This window comes from Zootoca vivipara, chromosome 2 (assembly GCF_963506605.1).
Source record: "Zootoca vivipara chromosome 2, rZooViv1.1, whole genome shotgun sequence".
Lineage (NCBI taxonomy): Eukaryota > Metazoa > Chordata > Lepidosauria > Squamata > Lacertidae > Zootoca > Zootoca vivipara.
Genome location: NC_083277.1, coordinates 84,666,721 through 84,687,434, shown reverse-complemented (window position 1 = coordinate 84,687,434; position 20,714 = coordinate 84,666,721). Strand labels below are relative to the sequence as shown.

Genomic DNA, 20,714 nt, shown 5'->3' with positions numbered 1-20,714 from the left:
CTACATCTGGTTACCATGCTTTCAATGGAATCAATCATCCAACAACAGAAAGGGCTCCTCTATATTTGACCTTCAGCCCAACAATACTCCCATCTTCAAACTAACCCCATGAATTAAAGAGAAAGAATACGCCCACAGCTTGGAGTTGTGGCCAGTGCTCATTATGACAAATTACAGGACAACAGAGAGCAGGTGGGCCAGCCAGCATCCATGGACTCTGTTACGTGGGTTAAAAAGTGTAACTAAGTGAGAGAAGCAGGAATCGACTTCTTTCCCCAAATTTTCCAAGCTCCAGAATGCAAAAGGGAGGGAAAGGCAGCTCTAAGACAAATGCACCCTGCCCTTATTTGACTGCACATATCTCTCTAGCTGCAAACCCAAAACAGCAACACAATGCTGATGCAATACCAAACCACAGTCTTTATATAAAATTGATACAATAATAAGCTCTTTGTGAGACTGCTCCTTGCATTAGTTTAAACAGCAGCTCAAAGCAGCCAAATGAGGTGTGAAGCCACTGCTCCCACGTACAGCAGGATTTGGAGGATAAGATACATTTTGTAAGAATCCGGCCATTTCGAGAACATTAATTACTATCTGATTTGCAAAGGCAGGATGGGAATGAGGAAATCTTGAAAGTTCCACCCCCTCCTCTCTCCTGAGCCTGGGATTATGAATGAAAGTAGATGAAAACAACATAAGCCAGAGTTCCAGCATTGGTCCTCACCCAACTGCACCTGCCCAGAGATCCCAGCTCTTACCCAGGAGAACAATGCAATGGAATGGCAAGGCCCATCATCAGAGTTCAACAACACAGATCTTTCCACCAAGGGAGTGAAGCCCCGGATCATGCATCCTAGGTAGTGCTGGCTCAGACCTATGGGCAAGGGGACCCACTCCCTCCCATGTCCTCCCCCTGGCAGACTCAGGATGGTCAGTCAAGGCATAGCAGCCTTGCACAGAGGGTTCTTGCTGGTCTCCCTGTCAATGGGAAACCATCACAGTAATGGTGTGATGAGCACAAAGTACCATTTTAAGGGATGCAAGAAAATGCCTAAGTATGTACAGGAAAAGCTTTAAGGAGACTGCGAAAGTACACCAGCAATTTCCCCAGTTCAGACACTGGCTCCAATTAGCAACGCTCAAGGACACACACACACAGCAGCAGCAGCACAACACAGCGGTGGAAACATGGCACTTGGTTTTTATCTCAGTGAGGCTCTGTAAAGCCGTTCCCAGTCCAGTGCACAGCTTTGCATGCCACGCTGGGTGCATTGGCTAATTGCTAGGCTGATCTCCTTCCTGGCTGTTGCAGCAGAACACTGAGATTCTCCCCGAGATGGTGGGCCAATACCTGGTTGAAGTTGTCCAGAGCCTTGTGGAGATTGGCATGCATTCCTGTTGGGGGCTCGTTGGTGATTTTGATGGAGTTCTCGAGGATGCCCTGTGGTATGATGTGGCCTTCAGGTGAAGCCGCAGGCTCTGCACTAATGAAGACACGAAATGCAGGGTGACTGCCTTCACTGTGCTGCTCTAGCTTCTTCTCCAAGGAACTCAGCCACTTGGACACCAGGTGGATGTTCTGGCAGGAGAAAAGGGTGTTATTACCACAGCACAGCTGGCTTGAACAGGCACCACACAGACCCCTTCCAGGAGGTGAAATGTGCTCTATTTCTCCCCACCCCAAGCTTCACAAGCAAATACCTTACCTAATAACCCTCAGCACTGTAATTCACTTCCACAGACATTAGCTGCACATAAAAGGATGCAGATTTTATACACTTTGAAATGCAAAATAATCAGGACAAATAACTAGCAATTAAGGAAACAGCTCAGTGTGTTTGTTTTCTTAGGGATGATGTTATTCCATTTGTTAGAATAATGTACTGCTGGTGAAGTGATGCTATTTCTTCCAGACAAAACAAAGTTCCTGTATATACAACTGAAATGAAACTGCTTGATAATTTTCAATCAAATAACTCACCCTTGAAATCCGAGCCAGTTCCCAGAAAATCACATTTCATATTGTGCTCAACAACAGTGTAGGTGCCTTTGTTAAAAACTGGTTAATTTCAGGCTAGTTGTGCTTCCCACTGCCAGCTGATGGTCACTCTCTTGTTAAAGATTTCATCAAAGGCCATATTGATGAATGAAGACATAAAAGCAAAGAGAAAGCTGGGGGCGTGTAGGAGGATAGGTAACCTGCTGTTATTAATTATCAAGCTGGCATATCTACTGTTCCGCAGATACTGTATACATAAAAGTTTGGTTTTTATTTTTTTTATTTTTAAAAAACTGGATAGTAGAGGATGAAAGGGATAGAAACTCTAGATGATAGCTGGGAGACAGTCCAATGTACAATGCAGCACACCAATCAGGAGATCCACTTGCTGAATTTCTGGTTCTAATACTTAAAGGCAGTGCTTTATTGACTGCCTCACTTATGTAAGCTGCTTTGGAAGACCCCATGTTGGAGAGGGAGAACTGGGATCTAAGTTTTTGCATAAAGATAAATAAGAGGTTAATCTGTTGTTTTCAAGTGAATTGTAATGTTGTGCACTTTGTGTGTTTTAATTGTTTTATTCTTGGTACTTCAATATTGTCATTGTATTGCAATATTGTCATTGTATTGCACCAGGGAGACAGAATAAATAAAAATATTACAACTGTGCAGGAATGTATGTGGACACACACACACTTTTCTCCGCCTCTTCCCCTGCTCAGTATGCATGAATATCCACAAAGCAAATGAAATAAATAACAACATGATAATGGAAAGTTAAGACAGGAACAGAAAAAGACAGCCTTCCTGGCTCTTGTCTAGCAATAGGAGTACAAACACTGCAAAATTAGTTAGGGTGATCCCAGACCCTTCCAGTGGTTAGCAACCCTATTACTGTACTGATTCACCACCTTGGGATTACACTGACATGTGGGTAGAGTGTAAAGTAGCTGTGTGTGTGTGTGTGTGCGTGCACGCGCATAATACAATAAAGTACCAGTTTGTTCCTTGTAGGCCTGGATACCTATTTTTTCTATGCAAACTCCAAATGTTGCTGTGCCACCACAGAAGCATCCAATGCTGCACAAATATGTTCAGCAGTGGCTCAGTAAAAATGTGGGTGTATGCTGCACACACAAATCAGTGCATATAGGAGCAGAATTTTACGAAGTACTTCATCATGTGCGCTGCTTGGATACACAGCCAGTTCACATGACTGAGTCCTGGGCATGAACCCAGGATGGGGTGCATTGGATCAATTAAAGACAACGAGAGCACAGAAAACATTTATGAAGCAAATGGAAGACTGCTGTGAAATTTGACAGCACTGCAAAGTCTTCTTCACTTCAACTGAAGCTTCAAAACAGCTCCCACAGAGCCCTTTAATACAGCCACCTTATACTGCTCTCCATGCAGTAACTCAGACAGACATGAGAGATTCAGGCACAAGCAGGGTAGTGTAAAAAGACCCCAATTTTCTATGGATAAAATTTGACAGGACAGAACAGGCACTCCCCACAGAGCATGATGAAGATGGATTCTTTAGGAGATTGAACCTTTTGGCTGTTGTGTAATAAGCAGTCTCAGGACTGCACCTTGTGCTGTAAGGATATGGCAACAGCTGTTGCTTTTTTCTTCCCATTGCATTTAGGTGCTAATTTATTTATTTCTATTCAGTTACCTTGATGAGATGTGACTGATTAATACTGTCTGGATAGCAAGACTACTCTTGCAGCTTGTCGCCGCTCAAAATGCAATACATGCACAGACATCTCAAAACCCCACTCCATCCACTTTTACATTTACAGTACACCGATAATAGCATCAAGCCCATCAATTTGCAAAATTCAACTTCCTGAACTTTCTTGTTCCGATTGGTAGAAGAATAATGGCCTAAACCCGAGTGCCTACAAGACCCATGGTACTGCAAAGGACTTTACCAAGCTCTTTTGTAAAACCACCTAAAATTAAACTGTTCTAGCTGGGTGCCCCTTTAATTACTTTTTAGATCTTCAGATGATAAAAGTCTCACCAACATTTGTCTTAGTAACTTGCCCATAAACCTAGAATCCTGTACACACTTCCCTGGGAGTAAACTCCGCTGAAGATAGCAGGACTTAGTTTGGAGTAAAGTTGCATGGGATCACACTGTTTTAGCACTCTATTTTCTTTAAGAGAAATGCTTTGTAATATGTAGCCCCTACTTTCTGTCTTATCCCCCAACACAATGTTGTGTTAGTAAAGACAAGACGGTGATCCACAAGCACCCAAGATTATTTTCCTGTCCGTAGCTGATAAACAGAGAGCTGTGTGCAAATGGCCTCTCAAAATTCTCTGCTCTATTTGTAGCCAGATAAACTGGGCGAGAGGACCATAACACTAAACTTCTCCAGGAGGAAGAGTAGTTCTCCCAACAGCTCCTTGGGGTGTAGTGGTGGGCAGGTCCACTTTCCCCCATGAAGGTCCTCCCCAATTGCTCCTGCAAAAGAGGCAGCAGCAGCAGCAGCAGCAGCTGTCTTGGCAGCCTGACCAACATTCTGCATCCTTTGCAGTGCCCCAGACCTAGGGTTATCTCAAGGCCCTGCAGTGTGGGTGGAGTAGTGTCAACAAAACTGGGGAAAGCGGCCTTCTTTTATTAGATGAGGGGGGATTAAAATCTCAGATATGTTCTCAGAAAAGTGGGTTTTTCAGGCCGAAGGCAGTAGTCTATGCCCCCTCCCTTCATCTTATTTCCGAATGCACAGTGGATTTCCTAATTCATCTAAGGCTTGAAATGTGCTTCATGCAATGGGAAGATGGGCTTGGTAATGAAGCAACCCACAGGAGTTCCTTGCCATTTTTTTATGCAGGGCTGGTCCTTCTGGATGCCATGTTTATGTTACGATTCATCAGAAGTACCTTGTGCTTTTTCAGTAAAGGTATTTTCATCACCCGTTCTGGACTTTGGGTTTTGAAAATTGCGACAAAATGTGCATATACACACACCTTTCGAAAATTAAAACTGCCATTTGTGCAGTGCCGAGGGTGTGCGTAGGAGTGTGAGCATATGTGTGCATGCTCCTGTCAGGGAGACAGATTGTATATAGCAATCAAAGGAACGCGGATGCATATGTAACAGACTGGGAAAGAGTCCAAGGATGGATAACACACACACACACACACACACACACACACACACACACACACACACACACAAAAAATATGTGTAGGTGTTTGAATTTTCCTTTAAAAACAAGAAGAAGACTCCCAAACATCTTTAAGCTTGTACATCTTCAAGGTAAAACACGGATCATAAAGACGTAGGCGTTGCTATGGTAACTCCTGGAAATAGTACCGTACAAACCAGCAATTTAGTTCACCACAGATTCTCTCCCACACCAGTCAGCAGAGGTATACTGTAAAAGTACCAGGAGGTTCTCTTCCCCATTTTAGAGACACTTCTCCAGGACCATCTTCCCAAGGTGTGTCACAAAGGTGGAAGGAACCCATTCTGCAAATTGGCAGGATAACATCAAAGCGTAACTTTTGAGGCCTCCAATATCTGTCTGGAAGACCTTGCTGAAGACGCTGTGCAGTCAGCCGTGGCAGACAGATTGGCTCTTGCTGGCATCTCAAAAAGTATATTGGAGAGCTGGAAAGGGTGCAGAAAAAGGGCAACCAAAGCAATCAAGGGTCTGACTCAACTCCACTATGAAATAAGGCTACAGCATTTGGGGCTCTTTTTTGTAGAGAGAAAAATTCAAGGTAGGAGAGATATTATAGTGGAGTATGAAATTAGGCTTGGTGTGGAGATAATACTCCACCCCCATCGTTCAGCCCGGATACTGAGATCCAGTGCCGAGGGCCTTCTGGGGGTTCCATCATTGCAAGAATTGAGGTTACAGGGAACCAGACAGAGGGCCTTCTCAGCAGTGGCGCCCGCCCTGTGGAACACCCTCCCATCAGATGTCAAGGAAATAAGCAGCTATCCTATTTTTAAAAGACATCTGAAGGCAGCCCTGTTTAGGGAAGCTTTTAATATTTAATGCTGTATTGTTTTTAACACTCGATTGGGAGCCACCCAGAGTGGCTGGGGAAACTCAGCCAGATGGGCAGGGTATATATAATAAATTATTATTATTATTATTATTATTATTATTATTATTATTATTATTATTATACTGGAACCTGGGGTCATTCAATGAAGCTAAATTGGGAGCTGAAGTGGGAGAAAATAACTTCCTTACACTTAAACTATGGAAGTCAATACAAATGATGGCCATCAGATTAGATGACTCTAAAAGGGGTTTGTTGTTGTTGTTTAGTCGTTTAGTCGTGTCCGACTCTTCATGACCCCTTTTCATTGAATTGCTTCCCCCGGCCTCCATTAAGCATTTGCATGATCCCCATCCACCCAAGATTTCTTTCTGAGTCAGTCATTGGCAGTTCAGACCCTATTAGCAGATATGTGAAGTTTCAGAGGCTCAGATCAGTTTCCAAAGCATGGCCAGCTATCCTGCCCAGTAGTTGGCAGAAGCAGAATAAATTATGCAAAATAAGCACATGCACATATGTGCAAATGCATTTAATCTGACTAATTTCTACACATCAAGGAATTCTAATTTGGTTGGCAATGAACCCAAGGTTACCTTGAAGGTAATTGTTGTTGGTGGGGTATTTTTAAGCACATGGCACATGGCACAAAACAGTTCTGCCTTGGCTTGTTTGCGTAAAAAAACTCCTTACCCTCCACCCCAAGTGTTTGACATGTAATCCAATTATTTAACATGCAATAAGGAAATCTCTGCCAAGCTTCTGATCAGTGCATTGCTCTGGTTGAGCAGCTCATTGTTATTTAATTTAGTACATGAACCCAGCTCAGTGAAGCAACAATGTATGAAAATGAAAAGGCACTCAGGAATTCAATTAAGTCAATCAACTGAGTGAAGGTGGTGACATTCTGACTAATGGATAAAGACTGTGGTTAAATTAGGACGAGCTCATATCTGGACTTTTCCTGGTAAAAAATGGGATACAAACCAAGGTATTTGCTTTACTTCGCAGAAGTTACGACAGTGCTTTTTCTGGAGCTGGGGTTTAAAGGAGAAAAAGTTTAGGCCAAGAGCTAAGTGTGGCATCAGCGGTATCACATGTGCAGCATCAGGCTTCACATACCCCACCACACTAACAGCAAACAGCTATGGAAGCCTAGCTATGGCATCTCTCTCAAGGTACTCTACACAAATGCAGAATGTTAATGGGGACAAATACTGCTGCTTCCTTATCAGACAGCAGCTGCAGGGCACAAGATGAAAGCTCAACCTTATTAGGTAAGGTGGGGCCATGAGGAAGCATAGAACTGTAAAGTTGGAAGGGACTCAAAGAGTCATCTAGTCCAACCCCTGCAATGCAGGAATCCTGCCCACAGTCACAGCCATCCCTGGGTGGGTTTGAAGAATTAGAGTTACAGACTTTGGGTGGAATTCAACATCACATTAATATAGTCATTCCATCAGTGCAAGCATTCCCCATTCCCCTCTTCCTGTACTCTCTCCTGGGAGTTCTCCTGACCCTCCACAGAGAAGATTTGGGGAGAGGTACAGATGGGGTATGGTGGGGAGGAGAGGGAAAACTCCCTCCATGCTAGAGGAAGTCCCTGCAATGGCTTCTGCTGGCACACTGGGCTAGTTGAAACCAGCTTTCCTGTTCAACTATGGATGTTTGTTGTGTTTTCTTACTGCTTTTCCTTCTCCTGTGAAGTAACTGACTTTTCAATATTGATTGTTGTTTTGCCTTGGTTATCATACTTTATTAAAATTTACAGTGGGGACCCTTTTTTGTGTAAAAGTTGACATAAGAGCATGAGATGAGCCTCCACTTCTTTTGAATTCTCTAAAAGAGGAAATGTATTTGACTAATCTTTAAAAAAAAACTATGTTGACAAGTAAGTGTCCAATCTCCAGCACCAACTGCAACATGGGAGTTAGGACCCTAATATGTATTTGTGAGCAGCATATACACATTCATCTGGTTTGCACATAACTCTAAGCCATTGTTTGTTTAACAAACCATGAGTAAACACAAGTGTTCCCTCAGGCGAACAACTGCAATCCACGCTCTTTTCTCCACAGCTCCTATTGCCTCATGCCTTTGTAGTTTAGTGAGCATCTGGAGTGTGGTGGTCAAACAAACCATGGTTAAGGAAGGGTGCTAGGTTCACACATGAGAAAAGGCCTGCTGGGTGAGGCCAAAGGCCCATCTAGTCCAGCATGCTGTCCCAGCTAGATGTCCCAGCTAGATGCTCATAAGCAGAACATAAGTTCAACAGAATTCTACGTAATACGAAGCCATAGTTAAAAGAATCCAAGGTACACAAGCCAACAACAAATCAATGACTTCAGATTGCTGCCTTTTTTTACTGCCAACAGACCACATACTTAAATAGGTTTGCACATAATGATTTAATTAATGGTGGTTTAACATTATGTTTAATGCTTCCCAGCAAAAGCTGAAGAACCAAGGAAATACGAAGAGAAACTGCAGCCATATACTTTGAGAGAGAACACAAACCTTGAAGAAAGAAAAATAGCTGCCTTGCTACCACCCGTGTTCAAGGGGTCACAATTCCTTGGGCAACACTAGCCCCTCATAGTTTGGGAAGTCAAATATTAATAGGAAGCAATCTTTTGGCAAATAAAAAAAACTTAAAATGGTCACATTTACAGGATTCCATTCCTCCTCTCTTCTCAACATCAAGCCCAGAACAAACTTTGAAGTAAAACCACAAATCCCTGGCTCAATGTAATCCAGGTTTAAATCGATCAGTAATCACAACACTGACAGCATATACAGCACCTTTCCATCTCATTTACCATCTCTGCTGAGCCTGCTGGGCTGGAAGAGAAATGCAGCCTGGAAAGTGTGTTAGTGATCAAATCATCCACACTTTGCAAACAGAGGAAACAAGGCACTGAGGAGCTGCCGGAGTTCCTCAAACCTGGCAAAACAGCTAGAGAAAAGGATTAGAATTTGCATACTGTTTATCTGGTTACAACTGAACTTATGAAACAAGCTGCCCTTTTAAGGGCAGTGAGGCATTTCTGCAAGAACTAACAATGAGGGCTGGTACCCCCAGGTGCCTTGCATCAGATTCCCCAGTGGAAGAGCCTGGGCAGGGGAGGGGGCAGGCAGGAAGTAACTCCATGATGGCGCTAGGCATTTTAGATAAAGCAAAGTATTCTGGAAACCCTGCATGAATTATGTACCCAACTTTTTACACTGTCATATAGCAGTTGGATCCCATGTGTGTCATGCGACCAGACATCCATGAACACCAGCAAATGTGCATTATTTAACTACTGCTCCTCTGGTGCTTAGTGGGTAGGGATATGCAAAGTTTGCTGTGGGTGAGAATCTTGTTTGAAAAGGGTCTTTTGTCCAGGAAGGGTATCCTGCTGCAAGTATCTTGCCTAAAACACCTTTGAAACATTGTCAGAACACTGTTAATTGGCAAGTTGTCCTTGCAGTTGTTGGGCTAAAATGACTGGTTTTGCCTTTGGCTTTTACTTTAAAAATCCGAGACATTTGAATGAATTGACACCTTCAAGTGAGCAGCAGAAAGCTCAGGAAAAGGTGGCAACTCGTTTTGGAGTAGTGCAAGTGTAGAAATTGGTACTTGTAAGAGAATTCGACATCCTGAGCAAGTGTCTAGCCCCTAGAGCTCTGAAAATAAGTGGCATTGCCTGACTAAACATCAAGAGCTGGAGAGGCTGTGGAGCAGGGTTTCCGGTTGCCGGAGAATGGGGCTTCAGTGCTACACATCTCATTGCTTCCCCTACTCAATGCCCAGCAAGAACAGCAGCTATGAAAAATAAGTATAGATATGCACATGAGCTCAATTTGCATACAGATATTGCAGACTCCGTATTTTCTTGGTGCACAATTTAAGGCCATGCTGGCATAGGGGTGTGTGTGTGTTCATATATACTCTTACACAGTGCACACAGCAGGGGCCATTAGGACTTGCAACCCTTGAACTGACAACAGGCACATCTGTCTATAACAAAACTGAATTCTGCAGTAAGCATTTAGGACAAGCCTGAGGAACTTACAGCCCCTCTAGATGTTGTTGGACTCCAACTCACTTTAGCCCCAAGATAGCACGGCCTATGATGGGGAATGATGTAAGTTGCAGTTCAACAACATCTGGAGGACCACAAGGGCTAGGTTCACAGAACATGAAACAAACACACACCTTGGTACTGTGCAACCACGAGAGATGTCACCAGACATGGTCTTGCTGCCATTTCAGTGGAAACCCACACAAAATCTGCAAGCTGCAACAGTGACTAAACTCAATGTATTTGGCCTTACTGAGAAGCAGCAGACTTGTCATACTGCCAGCCTGTTCCCTACTTCAAAACCAATCATCAGTTGCCACTGATTTAACCTGTTTCTGCAGCAGTTGAGTTGACTCAGAAGCAAGGAGTGGTTTACCTCTTTTCCCCTTTTCTTCCCAATGTCTCAACAAATGAAACTGATTTGTAAAAACGTTACAAGAGACATTGCACATATTTTTGTAAATCAAGAAAATCTTTAATTAAAAAAAAGGAAGAGAGATTATACCTGCAAGATAACCCAATGTCCCTCTGCTGCAGCAAGGTCCAAGGCTTTCTCAGCCACTACCTCCTGGCCTTGTCCAAGCGACACATTGTGGAAATTCCTGTTGTTAAAGGTGTAGCCAAGTTTCTTCCCTAAAAGAGGAAAGTAAGTTTTTTCAGCACAATGAAGCACATAGCACCACAGCTTGATCTCAGGGTGCTTCTTGATGGAAGTTTATGATATAATCAGTGTTACTCATGTGCACAAGTTTCTCGCACTAACTATATGACATCATCATCACATTATTAGCCCTTCCTTTTCTTACGTTTAACCTAGGATTTCATGTTACCATGGAAAATCCAGTAAGTAAAAATAACCCAATGAGCATCCACAATCTCCATTGGTGTAGAAGCTAGTCCGTATTCTTTTTTCCCTTTAGAGGTTTGTGGTGTGTGGGGTCATGTTTCTGTGGGTTTCCTTTATTGCCACACCCCAACTTCCACATGCTCCTCATATGAGCACTGTGCGCATGCCTATTTCCATTAATTGCCAAAGACATGCTGATATTTCAAGAACCCAGTTTGGAAAAGCTATGCACACATGTGAGGCACTACTTTGAGGACTAAGAACATAACAGTTGTTGGGATTTTACATTTTTAATAGAGAGTTATTATGTAAAACCTCTCATCTTTATCATAATTTCATCACAGCTAAATGTAAGCCTTGCACAATGCCTTGGTATTAAAACATTTTTTTAACAAAACCAAAGGGATATGGATGTTACCCCACTCCCAAATACACACACACATCCACAAGAAGGATGGGTGGGGGAATTAAAAGTATGTGGGCATTACAGAAATGTCCGTGTGAATGCCCAGAACAGGAAAATGTAATCAAGGGCACAGAAGAAGTCATTCAGGGGAAGAGCCAGAACACACAACATGGAAACATTCTATCAATGGCTGCCCATTGATGTGGATGGGAAACAATGGTTATACGGTAGCTATGGAACTGCATATGTGGACTCATGTGCCAATTGCACACACAGAAAAATCAGGTCTGAATGACCTATTTGCAACATATCAACCCTTGTCTGGAAGCACCCTCAAACTTGATCTTAAAAACCCATAGTACCTACGAAAAAACACACACCAGCCCAGGGTCCCATGCAGGGTACATAGGGGGCTAGGGCTCTTAAAAGCACCCAAGTCACTTTCTGTTATCTTCACCTTAACTTAAGAACCTTACTGTAGGTGAGCTGATGGAATGGAAGAATCCCGATAGCTATAAAAGATAGGGAAGGTAGCTGAAAGAGCACCGCTCTGTAAACTTATGCTGTAGCCAACCACATATTTAAGGCTTGCTTTTCAAGCTATCATCAAGATGGGCAGGAAAGAGCCACACACCCAACCAACTTCATTAGGATCCTGAGATTGAAATGACAAAGAGCTAAATTTCTCTTTTGTAGTTGAATAATAAACGCTCCCATCAAAATCAAACTCTTAAGTGTGGATCTACACTGTACCTGGGAAATAATGGGAATGTGCCATAGGGCATTTTCACACATAAAACAGACAACTGCAAGGATTTGTAATGCAAACCTATTTGTATGCTGAGCATTCTGATTTGCATATGCAAACACCTAAGGCAGAATTCTGGCACCACTGCTTGGCACAGAAACTGTGCTTTTCCTCTCTCAAAGGCACTGAAGTTGCAAGTTGAATAAACAACAGAGATAAAAGGAAGGATTACAATACTCATGGTTATGAATATGGCACCAAAATGCTGTGTGTTTTGCACACTCACAGGCTGTTATATCCAAGGTCTGTTGATAGAATCCCTTCCCTCAAGTCTCCAAACTGGGCCTTTAGGGCTGGATAAAATCCCTCTCTCCAGTTCACTGCATGAAAATAATCATGCTTCATACACTTCATAGGGATGGACAAGAATCTGAAGCAAGGATGCCAATCATGTGAAGACCCTTGCTTGAACTGAATCTGAGGTGGACACAGTCTACTCCTGCTTCAGTTCTGCTTACAATCTGCAGCCCTTTAAATCGATTTATGCTATAAATCGATCAAGAAGACATCTGGATCCATTTGTATATGGGGCGATTTGAAGGACAATTTCAACACAAGCTTGTCCAAGTGGCTACTAAAGCAGCTGGGAGACATGGAAGCTGGAAGGAACAACTTGGAAGAGATGCAGTTCAGTGACAGAGCACATGCTTTTCATGCAGAAGGAACAATTCCCAGCATCTCCAGGTAAGGCTGGGAGAGACACCTGCCTGAAATCCTGGAGGGCCACTGTCAATCATTGTCATAGCTGCCAAGTTTCCACTTTTCTCATGAGGAAGCCTATTCAGCATAAGGGAATTTTTCTTAAAAAAGGGGAGAACTTGGCAGCTATGATCATTGTAGGCAAAAGTGAGCTAGATGGACCAAAGGTCTGACTCAGCATAAGGCAGCTTCCTATGTTCCTATGGAAGCCAGACTGCTGTGCTTTAGCACCTGGTGTCTATCAGGTGGAGGAAGTCCAAAGTGTAGTAGATGCCAGCAAGTTGAGAAGATCTGGTGGAGGTAAACAAGAGGCATTCCCTGCTTGACTGGGTCATAACTAAGAAGGGCAGAAAGTAAGAAAGACCTTAAGGAAAGGAGGAGAGATATGAAATAAAGTGGAAATGAAAGTGTGAGCTTTAAGTTTCTACAGGAGTGCTGCTAAAACTTTGCTTCTTCTATGCAAGCCAAACAAGCGGACCCTGCCTGCTGCCAAGGGGAGATGGTTTCCCAAGAGTAAAAACTGCCCCATCAGAGAAGGCTTCCTTCTTTCCCTGCTGTAGCTAGCACATTGCCATGGGTTTGGTTTAACTCACGGGTGTCAGAGACAAAGCCCGGGGGCCTAATCCGGCCCGCCAGACCTCGTGCTGTGGCCCGCCGCTTGCCGCTGGGCGGCCGCTCGCCCGCGCGGTCACATGGGCGGCCTGGGCGCCACTTCCGGAGGAAAGGGTGGGACACAAAGTTGAATCCGAGGCCCCATTGGCTAGTGGCGCTGCTAATCTGCTGTTAGCAAGCGCGCCCGGCTCTGAGCCGGCTCTGAGCCTTGCTCTGAGGCAGCGGGAGGTGAGTGCCATGAGGAAGCCGCTCGGAGTGCGGGGCGGCGGCAGTAAGGGAAGGGCAGAGAGAGGAACTGGAACTGTTTGCCTCAAGAAGGAAGCGCCAAAAGGGCGGGCGAGGTCCTCTCGGTTGGCTTTGGGGCTCAGGACAGAGAAGGCACAGCCTCTCACCCCCTTTATTTGTCCCGCGGCAGAGCTCGGCGCTGCCAACTTGTGCAGGGACAACGCTCAGGAAGCCCCATGTCCTCAGGACAAGAAAGCACGTGCAGGAGGAGGGCGACTTCCGAGTAATTTCTGTGAAGTGCCTGTGCAGTTGATCGGGCGTGCCTGCCGTTCGCTTTCCCCGCTGGCTAACAGTTCCCTCCCTCCCTCCCTCCCGCTCGCTATTTCCCTCTCACCCCCTCCCTCCCTCCCTCCCTCCCTCCCTCCCTCTCTATTTCCCTCTCAGCCCCTCCTCTCCCCTGCACCTTTGAAGGGCCACCTTGGCAAGGAAACACTTGCCCCACCACCCCAGCCCCTAACAGGACCCCCAAGGCTCCTGCTTCAGCTCTTCAGCCCCCCAAGGAGCCCTTCAGCCCCTACCTGGCTGGGAGCCCAGGGAGGCGATCCAGAGCGCCACAGGCAGGCTGTAGGTGTCAGCTGGCCAGAGAGGACATGCCATGTCTGTTCCCAAAGATGAGGCACAGAGGAGCCTGCCAGATCCTGGGACAGTCCATCTCCCTCAGTGCAGCCAACACTGGTTGGCAGCAACAGCTCTCCAGCTTTCAGCCCTGCCTGGAGTTGCTGCCAGGTAAAAGCTGCCAGGATTCCTGCATTGCAGGGGGTTGGGTTAGATGACCGATGCAGGTGTGTGTGTGTGTGTGTGTGTGTGTGTGTGTGCACCTTGTGGGTCTTTCATCCCCTGCAAGACAAAGCCCTCCCCATCAAGCCAAAGGGCAACCCTTTTGCTGGGGGCACCTGCTGGAGCTCTGAAACCTGCTGTCCAAATACATCCCCTCTCTCCAAGCCTCCCTCTTGAGCAGCCACAGACAGACCCCCGTGAAGAGGAGCCTCCTTCCATGGCTGCCCCAACCCAACCTCTTCCCCAACCCCAGACGCTGAGCTTTCATTTTTTAAAAAAGGTCTCTAGTCCACCCAGAGAACTTTGGAACTCCCTGCCTAGGGAAGCTAGATGGGCTCCCTCCCTGCTGGCAGATGGGAACTGACTGTGTTTTGAGGAAAGGGCTAGCGCTGTGGTATTTTTATTGTTGCTATTATCTGTATTTCTAATAGATCTTTTCAATACATAAATACATAAATTGTACAATAATTGTACATTTGAATATCTACTTGCCATTATTCTGACTATATTTCTGCTTTCAGAGCTAGTTATTACTTACATTATTACAAAAAACAGTAATAATTGAATGCAGTGACAATAATTTATGATAATAAAGAGTGGACACATAGTCCTACAGATACAGCCGGCCCTTTGAGGGTGACCAAACTGCTGATGCGGCCCCCAATGAATTTGAGTTTGACACCCCTGGTTTAACTGATGCAATTTAACTGACACAATTTATTTACCATGCTTCTCTACATCCTTCAGGGGGTCAACTCCAGGTGAGAGGATAAAGAACATCGGGGTTGCAGGTCCAGACTCCTCAAATGATGTTGCAAAATCCAGAGATCTTCCTGCCACGTATTTATTCCCAAGTTTTTCTTCCACAAAATCTCTGTTGGAAGAAATTGCTGAACCTATTAATATTCAGGAAATACAATGCATTTGTAGAATAGTGTGCTCTTTGACTTAATCAGAATTCATCTATATGGCCTGGGGATTTATTATCTTAGACCAGAGGTTCTTGAGCCTTTCTCTCACACCTCCCTAAGTCTCAGAATGGAAAGAGGGGTGGGGGAGAGAATACATGGAGTGATAATGATGGCTCAGGAGCAACCCCAGACTTCAAGCATTCAGGTGGATAGTCTCTTCTGAATGAGAGAATTATTATTCTTTATTAGATTGGTATACCGCCCTTCAGCCAAAGATCACAGGGCAGTTTCACAACATGAAAACACAAAATACATAATAAAACTAAACCAAAACAAACCAATAATGCCCCCCGCCCCACAGACACATTTAAAAGGCCATAGAATGTTAATCAGCCGAACAGCTGTCTGAAGAGAAACATTTTTGCCTGGGCCTAAAGTTATGTAATGATGGTGCCAGGCGAGGCTCCCTGCACAGAGCATTCCACAAATGGAGAGCCATCACAGAAAAGGCCCGTTCCTGTGTTGCCACCCTCCAGACCTCTCGTGGGAGAGGCACCCAAAGGAGGGCCTCAGATGATAATTGCAGGGTCTGGGTCAGTTTCTATGGGGAGAGGTGGCCCTTGAGGTATTGCGATCATATGCCATTAAGGCTTTACAGGTCAAAACCAGCACTTTGAATTGGGCCCAGAAACGAATTAGCAGCCAGTGAAGATGGATCAGGATTGGTGTAACATGCTCAAAGCCACTTGTCCTGGTGAGCAATCTGGCCACCGAATTCTGTACCAGCTGGAGTTTCTGAACCGTCTACAGCTCATAGTTAGTGAGAAGAGCCCCAGTTTGGATGACATGCTAAGTCAAACGATGGCTTAACTCAGCACAGTAGCATGAAAGATTGGGGAGGAGCAAAGAGGATACACATTCCTCTCCAGGACCCTGCATGTTCAAATATTTTCACTAAACCATGGTTTATCTTAATGTGTTGTGCATAACCAGTCCATCCTTTTGTTTAGTATGCTTAGCTCGTCTGTGCATCTCTCCTCCCTTCTACTGTGCAATGAAAACCTCCACGGGAGGTTTTTAAGGAAACATGGCCAACTTGGAACTTTAGATATTTGATACTTTATCCTAGAACAAAAGTTTAGACTTGATTTTCCAGCTTCCAAACTTTGGGATTCCGTGATACATGAGTGCAAATTTAATTTTTTTGTTCTTTGCTGGGATCATGTAGCTGCTGAAAGTCAAATCAGAACCTTCAAGCCCATGGACATTATCAAATATCACTCAGATGTTGAGCAACAAACAAGTCCTGATGGAGCAAAAGACCTTTTGCTTTACTTGAAGTACTTGTACTACTTTTACATGCCTGCCTGAAGTTTACATCTTCTCAGTCTGCTTCACTAAATAACTTATAAATACATTAACAACCAGTCACATCAGCTAAACTTTATAAAAAAAATTCTGTAAGAGAAATAGCAGGCACAATTTACTAATTGAAATAGCAATGAATTATAGAGTTTGTTTCTGCTAGAATGGTTTATTCTTAAAACTTGAGAGACAGGGGGCAGGTGTCTTGCACTAGGATGTGTTAAAATGCATGAGACTGGTATTAATGAAGTCACCAAGAGCTGTTGTTCTTCTCCTTGGATAGGCAGCATTTGTCTCTCTCGTTGTGACAAAATTGATTGCACACAACAATGTTTTCTAATGAAGAAATATAAAGCAAAGCCTTAAGAGAATGGCAGAAGTTAAAGTGTTTTGTAGCAGGCAAGGAGTTGGAAATAAATGATAAAAGCAGCAATTTATTATAAATGTTAGAAGATTGACTCCCCTTCTTTGCTCTTTTGCCCAAAGGATGGTTCACACTGTATTAAACATCCCACAAAGAGTTTTAAAGCGTTATAAAGCATAATGAAACCCAATGATAAAAGGCAAAACAATTAATTAATTAAACACAACAATAAAAGGCAAAATAATAAATGATAACATAAAAGTAGTTGCAGTTGTGGTTTAATAAAGTGATTTTGGGGATTATTGTTAACAAAACCTTAGATTTGATTTTTTTGGGGGGGGGGGCAATGGGAGCAGGGGTTTATAATGAAATATCCTCCAAGAGATTTTGGAACTTTGTGATCATTACTATCACATAATCTCACGCTGTTCCTGTATAAGATTTCCTGGCTTCCCATGAAGCACAGGTACTTTTTATGAAGTCAAGATTTGATGCAAAATAGCCTATAAGTCAAACACAGTCTATGCTATTCTACCATTACTATTGGCTAGTAAGCCAACTTAAAAAACAAACAAACAGGAAAGTCTAAGTTAATGGAAAATTTGCTTGCTTGTTTTCTGTCACATTGCAAGGAAGAGCAATAGGGCTGCAAGTGTGGCCAAAAGTCGTGTTCTTTACTACCCTGGTTTGTTTGAAAGCTGTTAATCAGCAGTGAGGAACCTCCAGTCTGGAACCCAAATTAGGCCTGGTAGAGATCTGAACTAGGCTTGTGAGGACATCTTCCTCAAAGCACACCCACCTGACATCAAGTGTGGGACAGGTAAAGATGTCACTGGGATTGGCTGAACTAGGGAACTAGTGTTAACAGATTTCAAAAGGACTGCTAATGGCACCCAGCAGCTGATTGGCACCATGCCTTCCAATGAGTTTTCAGCACCCATCACTTGAGATTAATTCCTTTGAAGGTGATTTATCAGCTAATGAAGATGTACACAGGAAGGTGATGGACAAAAGATGAAGGTCTCTGTATGAGAGGCAGGGCAGAAAAGATCCCTCAGGGTGGGAGGCTGAGGGAAGAGGGGGAGACTCCCAGGTGAGAGCTGGGAGGGCTCATTCTTCTATGATAAGGTATAAATGTGATAAAAGGCTTGGTATTATTATCCTCTTTTTCTCTTCTTCTCTTCTTTTTCTTTTATCTCTCTTTTTGGTTTCTTCCCTAGATTTCTTATATTAGTTTGGCTTTTATTGTTTTTATGTTGAAAATTTTCAATAAAAATGATTATAAAAAAGATGATTTATCAGCTGACTGGCACTGACAATACACCTTCAAGGAAATTCACTCTGTACACCAGTCTGTCTCTCTACAGACAAGGAGCTTCTTTGAAGATATCATCTGATGTCATAATTCCATCAGGTGATTGATAGGTGCCCCCCACCTGTCATGTATGGTTCAGCCCTTCTGTTAACCATTATTTTCTGGTCTGGATAAAAAAGGGATAATCTAGGTAATGGAGGACTTCCTGGTTTGTTTGCTGCCAAAGGATGGACATATGTATGTCCCAAATGTTTGTTTCTGTCGCTGTTTATTAACTCACTCATAAGCAGCTTTCAGGGAGCACAGAACTCTCTTTTAAACAGAAGCAATGCAGAACAAAAACAATGCAGTTACCAAATACCACTACAATAAAACTAGGGTGACAGAAACATCAGGACAAATCAGGTTCTATTTGTGCCAAGCACTGATCAAGAACTTACGAGTGGCTAACAGTGTTTGATTTCAGTTTATTATCCTGAGCTAACTTTTTATCACAGAGGATAATTTTAGCAGATTGCACACATTTATCTATCTCCCATACAAATCAGTCATTCACAATGAATCATGTTGAGCCCCCCATTATGAATTATTATCTTGATTTAGACTTGCAAATAAAAAATATTTAATCTTACATTCAAATAATCTGAAATCACGTTTTATTTTGTGTCATGCAAGGTAATTTGAGTATAAAAAACCTTTTGTTTAGACTAGCTTTTCCAATTTATTTATTGGAAAGTTTTGGGGTGTTTTGTGACTCCTTTAATTTCCAATACAAAGAGGTTGTGTGTGTATCCAGGTTTGGATATGCTAAGTTCCAATTTATGGACAGATGCCCAAAAGGTAATGTCTGAAAGATGGGCAGAAATTTTATTTGAAGTGGGTGAAATGAGACAGGCTGAAACACCAGGATAGATTGTGCATCATCAGCATTCTGTAGATGGCAATCAATGTTGAAAATGGCTGAGGTTAAATGGACATCACTGATTGATTCTGTTCTGATTAAGTGGAGAGTAGAAAGAACAGGAAGAAACTGCACTGTAGAATTAAGCAAGCTGCACTCTAAGCTAGGAATATAGATATACATGAAAACATTTAAGCACTTGTTCTGTGACATGTCTGGTGCTTCTTGGACACACTGTTGAAAGATTTAGTTTTTCACTTTACTTGACAATTCTTGACTCAGCCACCAGGTGTACAGCACTTACCTGACAGCGTATGTCATGCGGTCAGGACGTATGGCTCTCATCATACACAGCTGCTGCAAAGCAGACTTATTCTTCCATTCCTGAGGAAACTTTTCCTTTTCAGGGCATTCAGACTCCACAAACTTTTTCCAGCGTTTGGCAGAACCCTCAATATCCCGGTCCAAGTTGCGGAATTGTTCCATGGATGACAGTGCCTGGAAGAAGAGAGCTGGCCATTACTTAGAATGGGAAGCCCCACATAGATGGTACTTCCTGGAGCTGCTTCCTGAAAATTCAAGTGCCAGGAGCCCTTCTGAGGCTGGCTCTATCTTTATTTTTCATTAACCTGTTTATTGAAACATATTCATAGGTATACAAAAATGTATACCCATTTCCCAGTTATCTTTCTATAATATACTAAGATAAAGCAACTACTTAGTCTAAAAAAGAACAAAGTCAAAAGAAAGAAAGAAAGAAAGAAAGAAAGAAAGAAAGAAAGAAAGAAAGAAAGAAAGAAAGAAAAGGGGAGCCCTCCCCCCCAAAAAGAAAGAAAATGGGAAAGAAGGGGGGAACTAAAGAAAGATAGAAAAGAGTAAAAGGACTCTCAGCTCTCTGCCTGCAGCTACATATAATACTCATTCCTTAAAATCCAACCATTCTATCTTCCATAAACCAGTATTTTTTCAATCTTCAATTCCCCATGTCACAAGTTAATTTTCACAAAAGGTCCATAAGAAATTTCCAGTCCTTAACAAATGTCAGTAATGATTTTTCTCTAATTAAACATGTTACCTTTGCCACCTCAGCCAGATCCAGCCAAGGTCAGCACTATCATTCAGCACCTGATTTATAGTTTTTAAAGTAAACATCTTACTACACTTCTTTCTTTCAGGGGGGAAAAGAGTGACTGTGGGTCTCTGACATTTTTTTATTGCTGCAGAATTTTATGGAATCTCTTTGCAAACTTCCTGTTTCTGTGTTGTTCTCCACAACACCCAGACTTCCTTGCACTGCTCTGCTGCTACATGGCTTTGGAATTG

At 43.2% G+C, this 20,714-nt stretch overlaps 1 protein-coding gene across 2 annotated transcripts in view; it reads right to left on the bottom strand.

Annotated features, from left to right (window-relative positions):
* DNAH9 (dynein axonemal heavy chain 9) overlaps positions 1 to 20,714 on the bottom strand; it is a 196,784-nt gene that overhangs the window by 21,171 nt on the left and 154,899 nt on the right. For both annotated transcript variants that reach the window (XM_035104728.2, XM_060271783.1), the window contains exons 60-63: positions 19,696 to 19,889; positions 15,261 to 15,409; positions 10,607 to 10,734; positions 1,355 to 1,582 (exon numbers count right to left, since the gene is read on the bottom strand). In XM_035104728.2, coding sequence (XP_034960619.2) covers positions 1,355 to 1,582; positions 10,607 to 10,734; positions 15,261 to 15,409; positions 19,696 to 19,889 — 699 coding nt within the window. The remainder of the gene's footprint in view (positions 1 to 1,354; positions 1,583 to 10,606; positions 10,735 to 15,260; positions 15,410 to 19,695; positions 19,890 to 20,714) is intronic.